This window comes from Gallus gallus, chromosome 1 (genome assembly GCF_016699485.2).
Source record: "Gallus gallus isolate bGalGal1 chromosome 1, bGalGal1.mat.broiler.GRCg7b, whole genome shotgun sequence".
In the NCBI taxonomy this organism is placed as follows: Eukaryota; Metazoa; Chordata; class Aves; order Galliformes; family Phasianidae; genus Gallus; species Gallus gallus.
Genome location: NC_052532.1, coordinates 143,440,981 through 143,463,100, shown reverse-complemented (window position 1 = coordinate 143,463,100; position 22,120 = coordinate 143,440,981). Strand labels below are relative to the sequence as shown.

The window sequence follows — 22,120 nt, the reverse complement described above, 5'->3', positions numbered from 1 at the left end:
CTCTGTTCCAGCTGAGACCAGGACAGTTATGCACCATTTTCCAAAGCAAAAAATACTGAGAAGGCAGTTCTTTGGTTTGACCTGTCTCTCTGAGGGAAAAGGGGGGATTGCTACTTCCCTTGGAGCAATAAAACAAAACTTTTGTGTTTGAGATGGTGGACCATAGAGAGACAGCCACTGAGTTTAGGGAGCAACCCTATATGAAAGACGAAGAAGCAAACATGACCAGGCCAGAGGTGACAGAAGAAAGATCTGCTTAAAAACCCATTTCCATGTTTTGCATCCTCTGAGCTCTCTGTGTTTGTAATATGTCAGAAAGTTTTCTGCTGTGGCTTATGTTCTGAGAGGATTCAACTCTCTGTGGTTTTAAAGAATTCAGGGGTCTTGGAGGTACTTAAATCGAGGGAGACACGGGTCAAACAAATCCATCCCACTTTTTGCAATTAGCTTGTCTAGTATATTGGTGCACTAATCACTTTCTAGATAGAGTCTTAAGATTTTTAAATTCTATTCCTCATATAATAAGCATAAAAGGAGGCTGGTGACTAGAGTGCCATTAAACTTTCTGAAATTATGCAAACATATTTTCAGGTCCTCAGTAGCAAAACTCTGACTCTCATCTAAGTTGACTGTGCAGCTGGGCAAAATCAGGTTTTATTCTTGAGAAGATGACTAAGCACTTTTTTTCCTCTTAGTTGGCAGAAAATATAATTTTAAAAGCTAATTTAATGCCTCAAGTATATGAATTAAGACAGACAATCCTAGGAGTGAATTTTACACAGTAAAATATGATGCTGGTTATTAAGAGTGAATCACTTTAATATTGTATCTATTTAGAACCAACATTAGACTTCTTGTTGACATGGATTACTTCCATTTCGTTCATTATCTAGTTACATATTCTTTAGTTTTTAGTCTGCTCAGAAATATACACTGTCACTGATGGAGTGATGAAACTCTTTCCGTAAATTCTAGTCACTGAGTTATGACTTAAATGTTTGCAGGTACATGTCAGTGTGGCAGGTGTAAATGTGTAAACTCAGGAGGAAGTGGACTGGTCTATGGCAAATTTTGTGAATGTGATGACAGAGAATGCATAGATGATGAGACCGAAGAGATTTGTACAGGTATGTGTTTCAGTTAGTACATTAAGAATGGTGAAGATGGAGGTAGTCTGTTATAAAATTTTTACATGAACTTAAAATGTGTTTTTATTGAATGTATGAATTAGAACAGTACTGCTAGCAAATTTTAAGTTAGAATTTTAGATGCAAAAAACAGCTAGAGAGGAGGATAGAGAAGGAAGAAATCCTTTGACATCTTTCTCTTTTTGAAAAAGATAATTTACCTTACTGCAGCTGTGTTTGGTAGAAAATAAGTAACGTGAATGTTTTGTGGCTAGGATGACAGTGAGAGGGAAGGTCAGGGAGAAAACAGAAGAAAAATAGTGAAGAAAAAGAGATTATTACGAATTTTGGGCAAGAAAGCAAAATTTAGAAAGGAATGAGAATAAATGTGAGATGAGAACTCAATTCAGGAGATAAAACATGAAAGGAATAAATGAAGAAAGTCTTCATCTGTGGTAGAAAACACAAGAGAGTAAGATGAACTCTGCTGTTAGAAGTTCAAACAAAATCCAAATGGTGCTTTTACTTCACTATAAATTAGGAACCTAGCAATTAAATAATGTGTAATACACACCTTTTGTAGCATTACAAATGCTGTTGTATATGTTAATATGGAGGTTTGTTTTTGAAATGAAAGTTGCTACAAATATTCCACAAACTATACATATGCATGGTGTCTGTGAGCATATGGGAGTACCCAGAACAGCACTTAGAATATACATTCTCTGGTAATAGTGTATGCTCTGTATATATATGTGTGTAAAAAGACAGACTAATTGAATCTACAATCTTTATCTGTCTTAATGCTTACATAGAGAACAAAATAAATGGTATTTATTTATGTGTCCTTTATGGCAGCAGGAACTACATTTTTTTTCCCCATGGAATTAGGTAGGGATTGTAAATGAAAGTGTGTAGGAAGGTCCTCTAAAGTCCACACCTATGAGTAGTGGACGGTAATTACCTGAAATAAGATGGGTGAAAGGCAACAGTATCTAAGTGTTAAGGATCCAATTTACATTTGTTAGCGTGTAAAAAATGGATATGGTACCAACTGTGATACAAATTTGTCACTTAGTTCCAGTAAATTCTTCTGCAGTTTTTGTCAATTTTTCTCTCTGTGTTGCTGCTGATTGACATTGTTAATCATAGAATCATAGAATCGCTAAGGTTGGAAAAGACCCACAGGATCATCCAGTCCAACCATTCACCCTTCACCAATGGTTCTCGCTAAACCATGTCCCTCAACACAACATCCAAACGCTCTTTGAACACCACCAGGCTCAGTGACTCTACCACCTCTCTGGACAGCCCATTCCAGTGCCTGATCACCCTTTCAGAGAAGTAGTATTTCCTAATGTCCAGCCTGAATCTTCCCTGGCGCAGCTTGAAGCCATTCCCTTTAGTCCTATCACTAGTCACACAAGAGAAGAGGCTGACCCCCAGCTCACTACTTATTTCATCTTGTTTCACCCACTGGCATGTTCCAAAACAGATCAGATATGTATCTTTTAAGAAAAATAGTTTTATGTGTATAAAGATATCAAACTATGTTGATGTACATGGACAAACAGGTCGGTGTAATTCATCAGAACATAAAACTTTTATACCTTATGTAACATTTGGAACCTTACAAAACAAAAATCAAATAAAAATAAAAAAATACAGGTACCTTTTACTTGCTTAGGTTGTTGTAAGATGAAAAGTTTATACACTTAGTGTACGAGTGTTAGGTTTTGCTTTGCTTTCTAAGATGAACCTCTCCAGCACATAACTGTGTATTTAATCAGAAAAAATTGCACAGCATATTACCTGAAAGGTCAAAAGCACATAGTTTTATAGCAGAAAAAAAACAGACCCTTCCCCCATGTGTGGTTATGGTTTCTCTCTCCCACTCGGATGTTTACTTTAATATCTTTATTCATCCTTTCCTTCCACAGGATTTCTATCATAGTAATCATTCAGATTTATTTATGAAGTAAAAAAGAAATGGTGTTCCAACCCAGGCAAACGGTACTTATCTAGAAGTGGTCCCTGGTTGCTCCCATACAGAGAGTAAACCTAATTGGTGCCTGTTCTGCTTTCATACTGTGCTCAGCACCTACTTAGTAGCTACATACTCTTTATTTCCCTTGAAGCATTCTGGCTATAGGAAGGTCTTGAAGACTGCGATTGTCTTCAAAAAGACAAACTCAGGAGAAATCAAACTAATAAATAATCAGAAGTTTATATTTATACGCATATTTTTAAGGCCTGCAGCTGTGAGCTGGAATTTTATCCTGTAAAGCTTTCAATGCAAATCTTAGATATGGAGAACATGCATTGTAAGCTTTACACAAGTGGACTGTTTTTTTAAGCAAAGCATTTCTTAGGCAAGGCACAGTTACAACAATATATCAAACTTTTCATTTGAATTTTTTTCGTCCACTTGGTTGTTTCTGTTTCACTAGGTATTTGAGGCTACACAAACTTTGGAATCAAGTTGCAGCATATTTTTCATAAAGTTTTAGCAAATTAAATTCTGATCCTGATCTTTTTTTCTCTAAGGCTATGTGTTCTAATGAAGCAACTTTATCTTCAGTCAAGGGCAAGAGGTAGAGTCAAATTGTATTATTTAGTTCATATTTGGGGAGCATATAACTGTGAGTGAAAGATGAAGTGGAGATGTTTTAATCTGCAAGAATTTCCAATAGCTTAAATTAACTTACTCCATCATTTTTCCCTTTTCTTGTCTTCTGTTAGAGAGCAACCTATTGATAATATGCAGTGTTATAAACTGTATTGATTGCTTATCTATGTGAGTATTCTGTTATTGTTTCAATAACAGTTGTATTGTTTCGCTAACAATTGTAGCGAAAATTCTATGTGTAATTCTAAAAAACAGGAAAAAAATGTATCCCACAGGTCTAAACTTAATCTCCAATAGTTAATGACTATATATATATCAGCTGAGTATATTCTGAAGGAGATAACCAGGTCTACTATGCTTAATGTACTTGAGAGGAAAAAGAACAAGATGCTGTGTCCTTCTAGTAAATAAATTAATGTATTACTTTAAGATTAGTAAGAGTTGCAGCAACTGTATTTAAATGTTTTTTTGTTTTGTTTTGTTTCATTTTGTTTTTGTCATTGAGACACGTGGTAGAAGTGCCATAGTGGAATAAAGTGTTTGGTAGTCTGTTTCATGAAGTCTCAGATGACCCATGTGTCTTCCCAAGAGAAAATGGATTTGTTAAAAACACTTTTGAACACTTAAAACATTCATTTTACTAATTCTTATTGTTCATGATCTGATTTATCCATCTTCAAGAATGCTCTTGCTAGGTAAAAAGAGAAGCCACACACAGTGTAGAGTTTGAAGTAAATCAATTGCTTCTTTTGGAAATATCTGAAGAGTTGAAAATGCAGAGGGCTTCGTTAGATAAGTACAGTACTGTGGGCAAGTGTGTCCCAACTTAATATTCAAAGATGTGCTTAACTTTTAACTATCGCATTTACTGTCTTTCAAATTTACCTGTTAAAAAAAAATATATATATTGCAAATACAAAAAAAAAAAAAAAAGTCTTTTTTTCTCAGTGTTTATTGATGAGAAATCTGTGATTAAATGAAAACATGCTGAAAAGTATAGAGCAGGTATCTTTTGTTTTCCTTGAAGTAGACACATGCAGTCTACAAATTGTTTTTATTCTCAGTCCAGCAGTGAAAGTTTTTAAAAGTAAAAATATCAAAAGTTATATTGCTAATGCTTCTTATGAACTTGCCACTTTCTCACTGTATAAAATTTGTTTTGGGTTAAGGCCATGGACAGTGTTACTGTGGAAACTGTTACTGTGAGGCTGGTTGGCATGGAGATAAATGTGAATTCCAGTGTGACATCACCCCTTGGGAGATCAAGAAAAGATGCACATCTCCAGATGGCAAAATCTGCAGTAATAGAGGTGTGTCATTCATGCATTTCTTTTACACGTATTCATATAAGTTGCTTTTGTTATAAAATATGTACTTACTGCAATAGGACGTAGGTCATGTTTGTCGATGATTTGTAGTTTGTTCTCACTTCTTATTTAAATCTGAGTATGTATTTCCAAGCGAGTAGATGAATATCTCTGTTTCTATACACACACTCATTTTTAGATGAAACTAACCCAAAAAAATAAAGTTCTTTTCATCCTCCATTTCTGTAGTAAGACTGAGCAGAAAAACTTGTCAGTTCACCAGCTCTGGTAAGAGACTTGTCCTGCTAAATCAAATATTAGCATACTTGTCTTTGAATGGATCAGTGCCTACAAGCAACAGAACAGTGTGCCAGTCTTCTCTTTAAGTACAATAAGGACCCACAACTTGAGAAAATGAAGACACAAAGCCTTTTTTTATCCCAACGCAACTTGAAAGAACAACAAAGAAGTGTGCAGTAACAGTGCTGTGAAGCACATATGGAGTTGGAAGGGTAGATTTAACACAACATAATTCTAAGTTAGATTTTCTTTGCATCAAGTCTTAGAATTTTAACTATTACCTTATAATTCTGTTTAATTCTGACATTTTTGGAGGAAAAAAAAAACAAAAACAAACAAAAAACCCATAGCACAAAATAAGATTAGTATTTACCAGCTACTATGTTTGGCTTTGTTGAGGGAAGAGTTAAAACTGCATGTTATTTTTTGTCCATATACATTACAGAATAAAAGTAGAACATAAGTTTAAGTCTCATAGATACTTTTCTTAAAAACATCTCTACTGATAGAACCTGCTCTAATGTGAACATCTAATTACCCTGAGAGCATTTAGAAAACTCTTTTCTCTTAATTATGAGGAAATTGAAAGATTGGCTGACATACAGAGATCATGTAGGCTCATTTAGTCTTGGGACTAAAAAAAAATTCTGTATTTCTGGAAATAATAAACATAGAAATGTTTCAGATTTTATTCACACTGGGGAAATAATTTCTAGTCAAATTAAATCTGAAATTATATGTATGACATTTTAATGCACAAGTATTTCTTTAAATTTACATTATACGTAGAAAAAATGAAGTTGAATAATATAGCTGGTGTTCTGAAAAGCTGCGAACTTCTATACAAAAATACATTAACATGATATTTATATATTTTTCATCTATTTGTGATTTTATCCATATGTTAAAAAATGTAGGCTATATAAAGTTGCTTTCCAGTGTTTCTACTCTCTTTAGTCCTATTTACTTAGATTCCTGTGTTAACAAACACTGTCATATTAGTACAGTTCATCTTGTCTTTCCAATTCTAAATTTACATATTGAAGTGTATCTCACTGTTTAGCTTACCTCAGTGCTAAAATGGGTAAATCATTTGCATCTCTCCGCCAACTGTCTAGTCGACCATCTGAGACCAGATGTGAACTTCAGATTTTTTAAACTTTGATGGGATGGTGCTTTGCACTCTAGTATCCAAGACACCTGATCCAAATTCACTTTGAAGTTGCTTTTGTGAGGATAAATCACTCTCCAGAAGTATTTCTTCACTTTATGGTTTTGTTTTGTCTTTTTCTCCCTCCTTCAGTAAGGTCACTGACTTGTGAAATAATCAATAATCTGTTGCAAATTTCTTGAAAGCTGTTCTGGTGGCTTTAGCGCTCGACAAGCTTTGTATGACAGTCATTCTTACAGTTGTGCAGTCCTTCTCTTTTAGAGATAGTACACATGTTGACCATTCTGTCCTGTTCTCCTCAAATATATTATATTGTTCAAAGTAATCTGAATGAGAAAACAACGGCATTGGTGGAATAGCAGAAAAGTGTAGTTGCTGTCCAGGAAATGGACTGCATACATCTATATGGTTAGGCTGCTGCTTTGTACCTGCTGACCTCTCAGCAAAAGCATATTTAAAATTCTGAATAAGGAAACTGTATGTGTGTTCTGACTTTACCTAAATCAGTACGTTCTCTGTATACCAGTAAGGCTATGCCAAATAAGTATCTGTCATGTACAACATTTTCCTCCCTATTGTGAACAACAGGGTGTGGCCACAAACACTGTCTTGGAAAAAGTGAAAAAAATATTTTTATGTAGACCAGTGCTGGTATATTCTTGTTAGGTAAAGTTTGACTTCCCACTCATTTTCAGCTGGATTACAATTTGGATTTTTTTTCTAGTTTAAATTTTTATGTTTTTTCATTCACTATTTATCCAACTTACCTAAGACCAAATCATTTAAACAGCATTGATTTATATTCTTATTAGTGTCAGGGCAAATTAATGTTGATGTCAAAGATTTTCTACTGTTCTGTTTACTACGTTTTTTGTTGACTCCTAATGAGGCTCTCCAGCAGAAAGGAACTTGAAGCCAACTTGCCTGTATGAAGTATTACTACTAACTAATCACAAAGAATTGTAAATCATAGAAGTTGAACATACACTCATGATTAACATTTGCAGCTTTGTCATTACACTCCCATGAAAGCAGAAAATTAGTAGGTGAAAAGTTTTGCAACCAAACTATGAATACTCTAAATTACTCAGTTAATTTTCCATGCCTGTCTCTTTTATTTTCTGTTTCATAGGCACATGTGTATGTGGGGAATGTACCTGCCATGATGTGGACCCAACTGGTGACTGGGGAGATATTCATGGAGATACTTGTGAGTGTGATGAAAGAAACTGCAAAGCAGTGTATGATAGATATTCTGATGACTTTTGTTCAGGTAAGAAAAATGTAAAAAGGAACCTATGTGTAGCTCTACAATAAAAGTCTCCAATTGACCTGATCTTGTTCCTCTTCTCTTCAATTCTCATTCTCCCTAGCTTTAATTGCACCAAGCTTTAGCTGTTTTTGTTTCTTTGTGTTAGTGGGATGGGCTTTTAAACTCAAACACATAACTCTGTAAAAAAATAAATTATAAAAAGAGACACTTTTTTAATTTTTAATTTGAAAATTCTCTTAAAATTTCTTTTATTCCTCCATAAATTTGAACTACTTTTAGGTTCACAATTCCTTCCTAATATTACTGTCGTCATCATAGTCTAAGATAAATTGGAGAACTTCTGAAGCTTTTAAATATATATCCTGTATTGGGACAATTTAAATTTGATCATATTTTATATGTTATTGCATATCCAAATAAGAGAACATATGTCCAATTTGCAACCTGTCAGTGGGTACACATGCAAGCAAGCAACAGAAATGGAGGCTTTGAAGACTTTTCAAGGAAAACAAATAACTGAAGTAATGAAAAATTATTCTTGTGAGCTTAATAAGACATGTAGCCCAGCAACTACTCTGACAGCTTGTAGAATGCTTGTTTCCATTTTCTCCCTTTGAACTGATAAGTGAGTATGTTTAATAAATGTAATGTAAGCCAATATTAAGTTTCAAATATTGGTAGATGGAGATATGACAGGAATATTTCTATGATTTTCAAGAAAGAGCTGCATAGACAAGTGCGCATCAGATCAGTGCTTTGAAGTCCTGTATCCAGTGAATGACAGCAATGTGAACAGTGTGAGGGAAGATCATAGAGTCATTGAGGAAAAGACCTTCAAAATCATCTAGTTAAGATCATCAAGTTCACTCATCAATCTGACCTACCAGTTGCCATCACTATACTATGTCATTTATTGCCACGTCCACATGCCTCTTAAATTCATGCAGAGTTGGAGACTCCAAACATTTCCCTGAGCAGCATGTTCCAATACCTAACCATCCTCTCCATGAAGAAATTTTGTCTAATATTCAATCTAATCCTTCCCTGGTACAACTTGAAGCCACTGTCTTGCATTCTACCCCTTGTTTCCTGAGAGAAGAGGCCAACAATCTCCTCGCTGCAGCCTCCTTCCAGGCAGTTGTAGAGTGATGAAGTCTCCCCTTAGCTTCCTGTTCTCCAGACCAAACAATCCCAGTTCCCACACTTGCTCCAAATAAGTCTCATTGATTTAACATGCAGTCACAGCTCATGAACATAAGTATTTCATTTTGTGGCAAGGAATTTTTTTTGCTAGTGCCCAAGTTTTCTTCAACTTTTACAAGGAATCTTTTGTATGGTCAGAATCCCACAGCTTTATGGAAACAGCATTAGGCCAGTGATAAAGTGAGCTGGGCAACTTGAGTTTGCCTCACCAGGTTATGCTAGCATTTAGATAGAGGAAATGAATTGGCTAGTTGGCATTCCAATTCTTAGGATGGCTCCATCTCTAACTACCTGGCTGTCAACTTTATTTATAGAAACTATCCATAAAAGCTTTTCTTTCGATTGGTTGCTTTTCCTGAAATCAGTATGCACAGTGAAAGTTGCATTTATGTTGTTATGTTCAGATATGGCCAGGAGGAGTTGAGTTAGCTAAGGAGGTTCCAAAACCATACCTGATTGCTGTATGGAGATGAGAATTGATTATGCCCAGAATTTTGTTATTTGCACATTGTTATGTAGTAGAATGCAATAGGTTGAAACTTGGAATTGGTGTGGAATTGCTTGTATCAAGTGGATCACACTGATTGCAAGTATATGTAAGATGTATCAGTACATTACTTGGAGAATATGCTGCAACTTCGGTAGAAAAACAAGCAAACAAACAAAAACATAAAGGTAAGTGAAATATTGTTTTTGATAGCCCTACTTTTCCAGACAATGAGATGTATATCTGTAGCCTCCTTTACACCTTTTTGCATGAGGAGTCTGTCAAGTGGCAAAACGTCCCTTAAAAAAAAAAAAGAAAGAAAGAAAGGAAATACTGCTCAAATGACTTGATATGCAAGTTACTGTGAGGAAAAAAAAGTTCATTGTGTTTTTGCCAGACTGATTCTTTAATGAAACAAGAAACTTGATAGAGTTTATTTCATCATCAGGTTTTAATGCCTATCATCAGCATGAAGGCTAATCTTTAGCTGTATTCATTGCAAAGGTCACGGACAGTGTAATTGCGGAAAGTGTGACTGTAAAGAAGGATGGACAGGGAAGAAGTGTGAACATCCACGGTCTTGTCCATTGTCAGCTGAGGAAAGCGTGAAGAAATGCAAAGGAAATTCTAATTTACCTTGCTCTGGAAGAGGTAAGCACATTTCCGGTAGAATTTTCATGCTCTCAAATTCTAGTCCCAGTAAAAGAATTTTTACAGATGTCCAACATTACTAGTACTGAAAAATGTGAACTTTCTTGGATCAGTGTGCATAAGTAAGACGTGCATAACTTTTCAGTTTTTAGAAGGAAGTAGAGAATATGAAGGTGAAAGTGGGGTTGGAACTTGATGATCTTTAAGATGCCTTCCAACTCAAACTATTCTATGATTCTACAGTGAATGAACATTTGTTTTGTGATTTTTCAAGGAAGCTTTGAAGATTGTTGCAGTTAAGTCTTGATAGGGATATATTAAAAACATGAAGCTGTTCTTTGTAGTCTTTGATGAAACCAGTTTTCAGTCTGTGTAAAACGCTGTGGCTAATTTTCATCTGTCAAAGCGTGAAATGTGTTTCTCATAAACAGAAGACAAAAAAGTAAATACAACACTGACTTTTAGTAGAACTGATAACTGAAGTTGTTCTGAATTCTGCCCACTTAAGTACTTGCTGGGAAAGGCCTAAAGCTGGTCTTGAATTATTGCATTTGACCCTACATGTCATGTCATTTGCAATTTCTTCTTCCACAAATACTATTTAACATAGCCAGAAATTGTAGGCTGTCTACCTAAGTTAGCACAGTAAAAATCATATTTCTAATCTTCGTGTAAATGTGTAACAACTCATAAGTTAGTAAATGCAGCATTAACTATTTCTTAAAAGAAACACCTATCAGCAACTGTAGCTTTCTTTCTCTTAATTAATTGTGTTAGAATTTTCCATGGGATTAAGTCACTCTACTATTGCTAAAAATTCTCAAAGGAATTTTTGAGTAGAAATTAGATGGAACATGTACATCTGAACATCTTATTGTTCATGATTGCATTAGTTATAACTAAAAGAAACAAGACTGGAATTTATTTTTTATATACATATATATATTTTAATACAGACTCACTGTTGTCCTGTTCTTATTGGATTCTGAATGTTTATTTCCTCATTTGCTGTGTTGCGTATCTTGAGCATTTGGAGAGTTATATGATTTGCATAACAAAGTCTAAAATCTGTATTCTCAGTTTAAAAACAAAAGCATCACGGACTTTGAGTCAAATAAAAACAAAAAAAAAACATAGGACAAGTTTAATATGAATAAAAATTCAGTTCTAAATAATAATTCATATTTTTCTGGTTTTGTTTTAAAATTTGAAAAGAATACTAAATATAGTTTCAAAAAATGCAATTTTAAAATGGAATGTGTTATCTTGCTTTAATTCTATTAATCATTTTGTTTAGGATATTAGAGGCAAAAACGAGGAAGGAGACCATTTATCCTAATCATCTGTATTTTGCAGTGCTTTGTGTTTTTATTTTGTTGTTGCTTGTTTGCCTTTTAGGTTTTGTTTTGATCTTCTTTTGAGTCTGGCCTTCCTGAATTCCCCTTTCTTCCACAGTATTCTGAATATTAAAAAAAAAATTAAGAGAGTTCCTGTAGAGCTGAAAGGATGTATGCGTTTAATTCCTATGAGAAATTATCACTGATATGATTATCACCAATATTCCTTAGGCCAATATGGAACTCCGACTACTTGTCATTATATCTTGCCATAGACAAAAGTTATACAAGCAAAGGAAACAACTAAAGGATTTCCATTAAAGTGCAGCTTCTGTCAAGTTTTCTGGAATGGGGAAAGGCCATGGTCTTGCAGAACGGTTTTTCTGAAGTCAGTAGGGAACATTCTGTGACCAGGAGGAGGAAGTTCCAAAGAAAATGGAATCATTAGTATTTTGATCACTCACTTTCTTGTAATATTTTTCTATTGACTGTGGCACAAGGACAGTAAGAGTACGTCTACTGTGCTTCTGGATAAGTACATCGTGTCCTTACTTAATAGAATCTTGTAGTAAGGCCGGTCATGTATGGAGCAGAATGTAGAATGGAAAGCCCAGTGATATAGCAGTAGTTTATGACTTTGCACTAGATTTTGTGTCCTTGAAGAATGATTTCTGCTCATTTGTATCTTTTGTTTCTGGGTTAGCCAGCACTGATTCTGACAGCTGATGCTCTTTCACAGTCACTTTTATACTTTTGAATATAGACATTAGAGGCAAAGCATCCTTAGGATATGTAATATCATTATATGTAGCCATAATTTTGAGGGAAACATAGTAGAATGCTACAATTCATAGTGATTTTCTACAGCCACTGACTAAATGCTGAGATATGCTCAGATTTTTAGGTATAGGAGGTTGAAAATTCAGTTGTGATACTCCTTTCCCAAGATTAACATAATTTATATTTTTGTTTATAACATTTCCTTAATGAAATGTCAAGTATGATTTCAAAATGTGATAATTCTTCATTTAAACCGTACACAAATGAAATTCTGCTTTATGAAGTATTAAAGAAAGCCTTGTTGGGCTGTTTTTAGTTCTTTTATTTTGAAATGTTTTTCTGATTCCAAACACTATAAAACTCCCAATGATTCAGTCCTTAAAATCTCCTGTAATATTTATAGAAGGCAAACCATTAAAAAATTAATAAAAGAAAACAAAATGAAAAGAAGACCACCAATCCTCTAAATTCTTTATGAATACAAGTTTGGGATATGTATGTTTTTGTGTCAAAGGACTGAGGTATTGGGAGTTACATAAACACCTTACGTTTTGTTTTACCTGATAATATGATAATATTTGATAACACAAAATCCATGACAACATTATTGTTAATCAGTTTGAGGAACCAAAAGCTTCCATCTTTGAACTTTTTTGTGAAAAATGCTTATTTTATTCCTTAAGCTTTGTTTTCAACTTTAATAATGACTGGAAAAGGGCAGCGAATATTAATCTAATCTCACTCTTTTTTATGATTCAGTATAATCTTTTTTATGAGTCAGTGACTCAACATTTTTCACATATTAATTCTTCCTATAAGGTTCCAGATTTTTAACTGTGTTCCCAAATTTTTTACTATTCACCTAGAACACAAATTATGTTCTTCGATAAGCAGGAATAAAGAAGGTATTAGCAATGCAAATGAAGAAAGTTGTTTTCTGCATGTGATATCCAGAATTTGAGAATTTTATGTTCCCCTAACTATAAGTTAAGGAATTTCAGTAAGGAGAATAAAAAATATAAGAAATAATAATAATAATAATTTTAAAAAAAGAAAAAGCACTGCAAAAGAAAGCTTTTGCTTAATATATCAAGAGTACATTAAAGTTGTGTTTAAAAAATATAGAATTTGAAGGAATTTATTAAGAATATGACCTAATTTAGGTAGATAAGCACTATGCATAAAATGCTCAATACAATTTCTCAAACTGCCTATTACAATCCTGAGAGCAGATAAAGCAGAGTGTTTTTGTTCCAAATCCTAATTCTCTTCATGATTTCCCCCTGTCACTCACAGGAAAAACAAGCTGTTTCATGGGTGCTGGTCAGCATGTGGAGAGAGCAGAGAATTTGCCAAAAATATACACGGTCTTCTATTTCTTAGTTGTTTCAAGTAGATAGAGATAGGTTTTGTATTGACATACAGAGCTGTAAGTGGGAATTCCTATACTCTCAAATGACGTAAGAAAGACAGAGGAAATATATATTCTCTCAGTTACATCAATCAGGATGCTTTTACTTTCAGTAGTTCCAGTTATACATGTAATGGAGAAGGATTAGTGAAGGATCAGATGACAATTTTGGGAATGCAAATATGCTGTCACTAGGTATTTCCAAAAATTACTTTTCCTAGAACATGTTGAAGAGGAGAAGAGATTCAAGCTGGATTCATTCATATAAAATGAGTATTACCTTCTACTTTTATTCCCTAGGGTGTTTTTTAATCACTTGCTCCATGACTTTTCACTATAGATATAGTATTTCAACAGTAAAATGCTATGCCTTTTAAGGATATACTTACAGTGTCAGAGATAAAGGGGAAGACATAGTAAAAAAAAAAAAAAAATCTTATGGTAAGCAATAAAGAGACTTTATTGTTATCAGGATCAAGGGACAAGGCAAAACACTTCTATCTTTACAATGCACATCACTCACTTGAATATCCCCCTAGGGCAAAAGTCAGATGTCAAAATAATTATTAGGGAAAAGCTTTGAGGAAGAGAAATGAAAATAAAAAGAGTGTGTTTTGAGAATACTAGATGAGAGCTTTCGTCTGCTTTTTCTTTTCTTTTTCTTTTTTTAATGATATTATAATCATCGCTTATCTTGAGTGAAGGCAGCCATACTGTGGCAGTGATCCAAAGACAGATAAATGACAAATCTCTATATTGGTACTGTCTTTTACCATTTTAATCTCCTTTCTATAACAGTTTTTATTTATTTTTCATATGGAGAGAATAAAACTATTTCTTTGTCTACAAAATTTCCCTTTATACTTGTGCTCTAGCACTGAATATCTGAAATACAATTCTTCTATTCTAAAAAAATATTTTTGCAAACTCTCTAAAGTCTCATTTTCAAAAGATTAATTTTATGATCTCGTAAGTTATACAGCACTTCGACCATTGTCACTTTTCAGTAACTTTGCTGTTTCTTCTCTATGTAGAGTAATCAGTGGGAGACTGACTTACTGAAAGAGTAAGAATGCCCAAGGCATTATTGCAGACTCTTTATGACATGGGTGTCAAACCTTTTGGCTTACCTGGGCCACACTGAGTGAAAAGGAATTGTACTGGGCCACATATACATAGGTCGCTATGAAAGTAATGCCTCCTATTTATTTCCATGGGAAGTACAACAGATGCAAAGATCACAATAACCTTATTTGATAGAACAAATTCTCAGCTGCAAAAAAACTATTTTTCAACACAGTCACCACCATGAGCTATGCATTTTCACCAGCGATGTACAAGAGCATGCATGCTGCACTAGTAAAAATATGCACCAGCAGAGGTGATCCAATGCTACTGTTGTCTCTGCTGAAATGCACCACCTCACTGTGGTCACATCCACTCTTCAGTAAGCATTGAGGAATGTCAATGGGTGCCATTTTTTCTGCATGGAGGAATTCAGTGATGGACCTTTGCTTCAGAAGTACTTCTGTGTCAGACACCAGTTGGTCAGACTGCCCCTCTGCTGTCATCTGTCACATAATAACAAAATAATAGAATCATAGAATCATAGAATGGCCTGGGTTGAAAAGGAGCACAATGACCATCTAGTATCAACCCTCCTGCTATGTGCAGGGTCGTCAGCCACTAGTCAGGCTGCTGAGAGCCACATCCAGCCTGGCCTTAAATGCCATAAATGTATGGGTTATCCACAACCTCCTTGGGCAACCTGTTCCAGTGCGTCACCACTTTTCTGAGTGAAAAAATTCCTCCTAATATCTAACCTAAACCTCCCCTGTCTCAGTTTAAAACCATTCCCCCTTGTCCTATCACTATCCACCCTCATAAACAGCCATTCCCCCTTCTGTTTATATGCTCCCTTCAAGTACTGGAAGGCTGCAATGAGGTCTCCCTGGAGCCTCCTCTTCTCCAAGCTAAACAAGCCCAGTTCCCTCAACCTTTCCTCATAGGAAAGGTGCTCCAGCCCTCTGATCATCTTAGTGGCCCTCCTCTGGACTCACTCCAAGAGCTCCATGTCCTTCCTGTACTGGGGCCCCAGGCCTGGACACAGTACTCCAGATGGGGCCTCACAAGAGCTGAGTAGAAGGGAACAATCACCTCCCTCTCCCTCCGGGCCACTCCTCTTTTAATGCAGCCCAGGATATAGTTGGCCTTCCAGGCTGCCAGCACACACTGCTGGCTCACGTCCACCAGGACCCTCAAGTCCTTATCCACAGGGCTGCTCTCAAGGAGATCTTCCCCCAGTTTGTATAAATACCTGGGATTGCCCCGACCCAAGTGCAGCACCCTGTACTTGGCCTTATTGAACCTCACTAGACTCACATGGGCCCACTTCTCCAGCCTGTCCAGGTCCCTCTGGATGGCTTCCCTTCCTTCCAACCACTCAGCTTGGTGAGGGTGCACTCAGTGCCATCGTCTGTGTCATTGATAAAGATGTTAAAGAGCACCAGTCCCAAGACTAACCCCCGAGGGACACTGCTTGTGACTGGCCTCCACCCTGGCACAGACCCATTAATCGCCACCCTTTGGCTGAGTCCAGCCAGCCAATTCCCAATCCACTGAACAGTCTATCCTTCAAATCCACACCTCTCCAATTTAGAGAGAAGGATGTGGTGAGGGACTATGTGAAAGGCTTTGCAGAAGTCCAGGTAGATGACATTCATTGCCCTTCCCTCGTCCACCGAAGCTGTCACTCCATCATAGAAGGCCACCAGATTGGTCAGGCAAGATCTGCCATTGGTAATGGAATGTTGATCAGAAAGTTCATCCTTTACTGCCACATTAGTATTTCTCTCTGGCAAGAGAGGGCTTGTAAAAGTCTGGTAAAGAGTCAAATTTTTGAACTGGACATCTGATTGTAACACCGTGCATTCAATTTGAAAATTTGCAGCTCATGTATTTATGCTGACTGTATATGGAGTCACAAATATATCATAAAAATGATGAATTTTTCAGCAGTATTGAAACCTATTCTCAAATGTCTTTATCACAACAGAAGGCACAGCTGCAGGTTTTTTGTTGTTCATGGGACAGTATTTAGCCAGTGCATCAAAATGTATACAGTTATTTGCCATTACTTGAGCTGGTTTTAGCTCAGACAACATTAATAGCACACTGATGATTTGGTTGCTGCTGTTGAGTGACGGGTGTGTGCCGGGGCCGAGTGTATGTGGTCTACAGGCTGCTGGTTGGACACATCTGCTTGATGGTAAACAGTGAACCACTCTCATGTGTTCAGTGTTGAATTCTGTAATATATGTTGTTCGTCTGCAGGATACCATCTCCTCAAGTCTAGGAACAAATCCTAGGGACAAGGGACACTAAGATAACTCCAAAAAGCAGTGCCACTTCCCACTGTCTGCTACAAAGTCCTAATCATTTCTGGCTCATCCTGGCTGTATTGTTGTGTATTATACATTTTGTGTTGCTCTCAAACATAGGTCATCAAAGCCTTGGCTGACACAGCAAATATTGTGAATTCTAATTGGTACAACATACTGTGTTATGTAGAAGGAAAGAGAAGCCTTCATGCAGTTAATTACATCTGTGTACTAACAGGAGTGAGTGGAAACTAGATATGGAGATATGTGCTAGATAGCAGCCTAAAAGCAAAAGGAACTATGCCATTCATTTCTGGCCTTTGTGATGTCTTACGCTACTGGTCATAAATATGATATAAAGCATTCAGCTTGTAAATAATTTGGAGTTTTAGATCTTGAACTACTGTAGCTTCATAGAAGACTATGGAGAATGTTGTTCAGTAGGTCTTCAACATTTTTGAACTTGTACAAGCTGTAATATAGTAACACACAGCTGATTACCTCTCTGGCTCATAAATCTCTACAGGCAGGGATGATTCATTAGAAAGGCTGCTGTTGGAATGTGTGAGATCATGGGAACCACTTCTGTGCTTTTAGCACTGGAGCCTTCTTTACCAAAATTTTATGACCTCACAGTTCACTTTCTTTTCTTCTGAGTGTAGATATCAATTAAAGACCTTGGGGTTCTCTGGCACAATACTACTAAAACTAACCAACAAAAAATTCTTGTATTTCTATTAAGTATCTGTAGAAAAATATGATTTTTAATAATTATTGCTTATTGGCTTAGTAAAGAAAAGTGGCAGGGGAAGTTGCCATTTGAGTAATTAAATGAATGTTATATATGACAGGATAGAGTTAGAATAGAAATGTAAACAATCCTAAGGTAAAATCTGGGTTACCATCCCTGCTACCAGCTCTTTATTGCAGCCTCTTACTATGCAAATTGTACTGTTTAATTGAAGTGCAAATTACTTTAATATACATCATCTCTGAATTTGGCCTGCTGTTTTCATTCATTTTGAATGACCTCTGCATTCTGAAGGAGGTCTTAATTAAAGCACTGTAGTAGCCAGTCTGGCAGCACGTTATGTTATTAGCTGGTGTAACAAGAACAGAACATAAATGCAAGTCTGAGTCCCAGTAAGCATCTATATCTTTCACCTCATCAGTTTTGAGACTGAGCTCTGTTATTCATTTGCACACTTCAAGCAGAGAGGCACTCTTTCTGTACTAGTACTTTAATGCCAGATGAGCTGTCATGACAGCGGTTGTTATATAATTTCATATACTCTTATGTACTAGGCTGACACTCCAAAGTCTACTTGCATAGTCTGTTGATGTTTAAGAAAAAATTATGGACAAATAGTTGTGTCTTTTTTTTTTTTTTCTGAAGGAGTAGGAGAATGTTTGTCTATATGTAGTTCAGATCACTGATTTTGAACTGTTTTTCTGATTCAAGCTCTTCAGGCTCTGTATGAGCCTTTCTTTCTCCTTCAGTTGAAGCAAGATCCTCATGAAGCTGCCTTTACTTAGTAAAACCAGTCTAGACATACTAAGAATATTTTATCTTTTCCCATTTCTATTTTTTTTTAAATGCAATTGCCCTTTTGTATGAATATTTTTTCAAGATCCCAACACTGCATTACTCCTCTAAAGAATACTGCTTATTTGTCAGTGACTCACCTTCAGCACTGGTTGCTATTCTTTTTGCCTTTTACTGTTGCCTTTTCAGGAGACAGGAAGTAGGAGCAGAGGAACCAAGGGAGGATTATAGGTCAAGAGAACATTTCATTTCTGCAGTGAACCCATTCTTACAGTGCTTAAAGCTCAGTAATAAATACATAATTCAGGAAGTACTTTATTTCCACTTAAGGGCTTTTTTAATCTGTTCTGGTAGAAGCAGGATGTGATGGAAGTCACCTGTGTCTGAGATGCGGATGATATTAGAAGAGTAAAGTGGTTCTCAAAAAACATTGTAATAGAATGTATAAATGTACTGAAGTTTCCCACTGTTTTTCAGAGTGGGAAGTCTGAGAGGAGTCAAAGAACAGAGGAAAAGTAATATGTCTATTTTAGGATGATACTTAAGAATTAGGGCTGTGAAATAAAAGCAGCAAAATAACATTTATGGCTGGCAGAGTAACTGCCATAGATGCCTCTTTACAATGAAAATAACTCGACTTGCTATTTTCCAATATAACACTTCTTGATTCAAATATCTTTCATTTTATTCTTGACTATAAGAAAGACAGTGCAGGACAAAACAAATCCTGCTCTTTCAATGGTTATGCAATATACAGGCATAATTATTTATATATTATATGTTTATGTAACAACGACTATGTAAGTGTTTATATTGTTGTTTATTATGAGTAAGGATCAGAGAGCAGACTAAAAAAATGTTATGTGGTCTCTACAGACCACATGATCAAGAAAAGATCTAAATGAAGCCTTTTGCAGAGAGATGAAAGAAATCTCAATATTGTTAGCTTTGTTATTTAGTGGCAAATTCAGTCACCTTCATATCTCCTGGATAATCAAGAAAACACAACTTAAGTAATCCAGAAGATCTCTAACATAATCAAAAGACATATTCATGACACACATAGGCCACCACGGAGGACATGTTTTGCTAGACTTGTTACTCCTGAACAAGGATACAGGGATGTGATGGCTGTTTACAGCATTGGCAGCAGACATAGTGGAGTTTAAAATCATTGAAAAGAATTGAGAAAAATTGCAGTGTCAGAGTAAAGGAGAGTTAATCTTCACTTGTTTAGGGAGCTACTTGACAGAACACTGTGCCCTGTAGGATAAAAGGACTCAGTACAGATGGTGATATTCAGGACAAGCTCCTCGAAGTATGAATACAGTCTATTTTGGTCAAGTATGTATGAACTACTGAATATGTCTGAGCTGGAATATCAAAAGAAATGAGCAGAAGGATGAAACAAGGATAAATTAGTTGGGAATTAAAAAATGGAGTTAGGAAAACCAAAGCCCAGGTAGAACTGGAGCAGCAAGAGACATGAAGGGCTGAAAGAAGTGTGTCTATAAATGTATGAGCCAAAGGAAGACAAAGGAAAATGTGGGCATGCTGCTCAGTGGGATCTAAGTAACTAAGAGTTTGGAAAATACTGGGGTACTTTTTTTCATGTTTGTAATTGGTAAGATCTGGCCTCCCAAGCTACTAATAGCCAGCAACATAGGTCACTCCAAAAATAATGCCTCCTAGTTACTTCCATGGGAACTACAATAGATACAAAGAGCACAATAACACTGTTTGACAGAGCAAATTCTCATCTACAAAACACTATTTCACAACACAGTCACCACTATTAGCTATGCATTTTTGCCAGTGATGAACAAAAGAGCCCGCATGCCGCACTCATAAAAATTGGCACCAGCATAAATGACCCTTTCACTGTCACCTTTGCTGAAGTGCACTACCCACCATCTCACTGTGCTCACATCCATTGTTTGGTCTCCATAAATGTTCAGAAAGTGTTGATGAATGTCAGTGGGTGCTATTTTTTCTGCATGGAGGAATTCAATTACTCCCCTTTGCTTCATATGCACTACCATGTCAGATGTCATTTTGTCAGATTGCCCCTGTGCTGGCATCTGTCACATGGCAACAAAATGTAATGAAATATTGGTAGGAAGATTCAACCTGTACTGCTGTATCACCAACATCCAACTCTGACATCAGGGGCCAACATAACAAAAGAGGAAACATGGCTTTCAGAGCAGCCCTTGTATGTAACATTGCCTACTGCTGAGGAAGACACAGTTAAGGGACATTGCAGTCAGCTGAACATGAAGAAATTCATGGGACCAGAGGGGATGAACATAAAGATGCTGAAGAATTTGGCCAATGTAATTTTTGAGCTGTTCTCTTTCAGCTTTGAAAAACTATGATTATGGGGGAAGTTTCATGATGATTGAAGAAATATGAAAATAAAAGGAACTGCGGGTCATTTAGCCTAGCCTAACCTCTGTCTCTAGTAAGGTGAGAGAACAAACCCTCCTGGGGCTATTTCCAGATGTGTGAAAGATAAAATACTGTCTATAAGCTGAGAACATGGAGATTTACTGTGGGCAGATAATGCTTAACTAACCTGATTTCCTTTTGTGATGCACAGATTAGTGGCAGACATCCTGTTTCAGAATTCTGAAAGCTGGAATATGAGGTGTGGTTCAGCCTTGCATTCTTTCTGCTTACTGGTTAGAAAAGTAAAGGTGCACTACCTTGATTTTTTCATTCTTTGTGCTTGGCTATAGTTTTTCTCTCTGACAGCTCCAGAAAAAAAGAAATCAGTGTGTAAATGACTAATTGGCTACTGTTTAGAGATTAGTGCCTCCACAGGTGGAAAGGGAGACAAAATACAGCAATACTTTTTTGTCCTTGGTAGATCAAACTGCACAAGCCCACTAGAAAGTTGGCTTGCATGTTTTTGAACCACATGCCTTTTGGCGTGTGTGTAGAGACGTCTTTGGTCATTATTCCTTTAATTTCTTGTGGAACAATGCTTTTTTTTCCTGATGGCTGCAAGCATCCATACCCCATGAAATGTCCCCCTTATTCTCTCAGTCAGTGCTTCTGAAATGCTACAGTCTATAGACACATTATAATTTTCCTCCTGTAAGTGAAATTGTCTTCCCTGTTCTTGTTTATTCCCTTGACTGTAATTTTTCCTCCTGCAAACAGAGATGACCTCTTTCATCTGTGAAAGATGTCTGTGAAAGAACATGAAGGCCTTCAATCTGATATCTGTCTTCTGTACATAGTCTCTTCTGTAGCCCAGTCTTGTTAAGTGATTTTAGCCTATAAATTCCAAATTCAGATTGGTGGAATTCTGCTTTTTTTCTAAACATTATTAGTGTATCTTCTGACATAGATGGCAGTTTTAGTTCAGGGACCTCTTTTACTTCAAACTGTTAGACCTTGTCTAGACCCACAGCACGTTAACACCTTTGATGGATTGTACGTGCTTGTAGAGTCTAGAGAATCAATGTATTATGAATGTTAGATGGAAGAACTGCATATGTCGAAGTACG

General features: G+C 36.2%; 1 protein-coding gene across 2 annotated transcripts in view; it reads left to right on the top strand.

The window, feature by feature from the left end:
* ITGBL1 (integrin subunit beta like 1) overlaps nucleotides 1-22,120 on the top strand; it is a 137,058-nt gene that overhangs the window by 57,513 nt on the left and 57,425 nt on the right. The window contains exons 4-7 of one of the 2 annotated variants that reach the window (XM_416966.7): nucleotides 1,005-1,127; nucleotides 4,926-5,066; nucleotides 7,667-7,807; nucleotides 10,002-10,148. In XM_416966.7, the coding sequence (XP_416966.4) occupies nucleotides 1,005-1,127; nucleotides 4,926-5,066; nucleotides 7,667-7,807; nucleotides 10,002-10,148 (552 nt within the window). The remainder of the gene's footprint in view (nucleotides 1-1,004; nucleotides 1,128-4,925; nucleotides 5,067-7,666; nucleotides 7,808-10,001; nucleotides 10,149-22,120) is intronic. The other variant, XM_046900718.1, reaches the window with a different exon arrangement.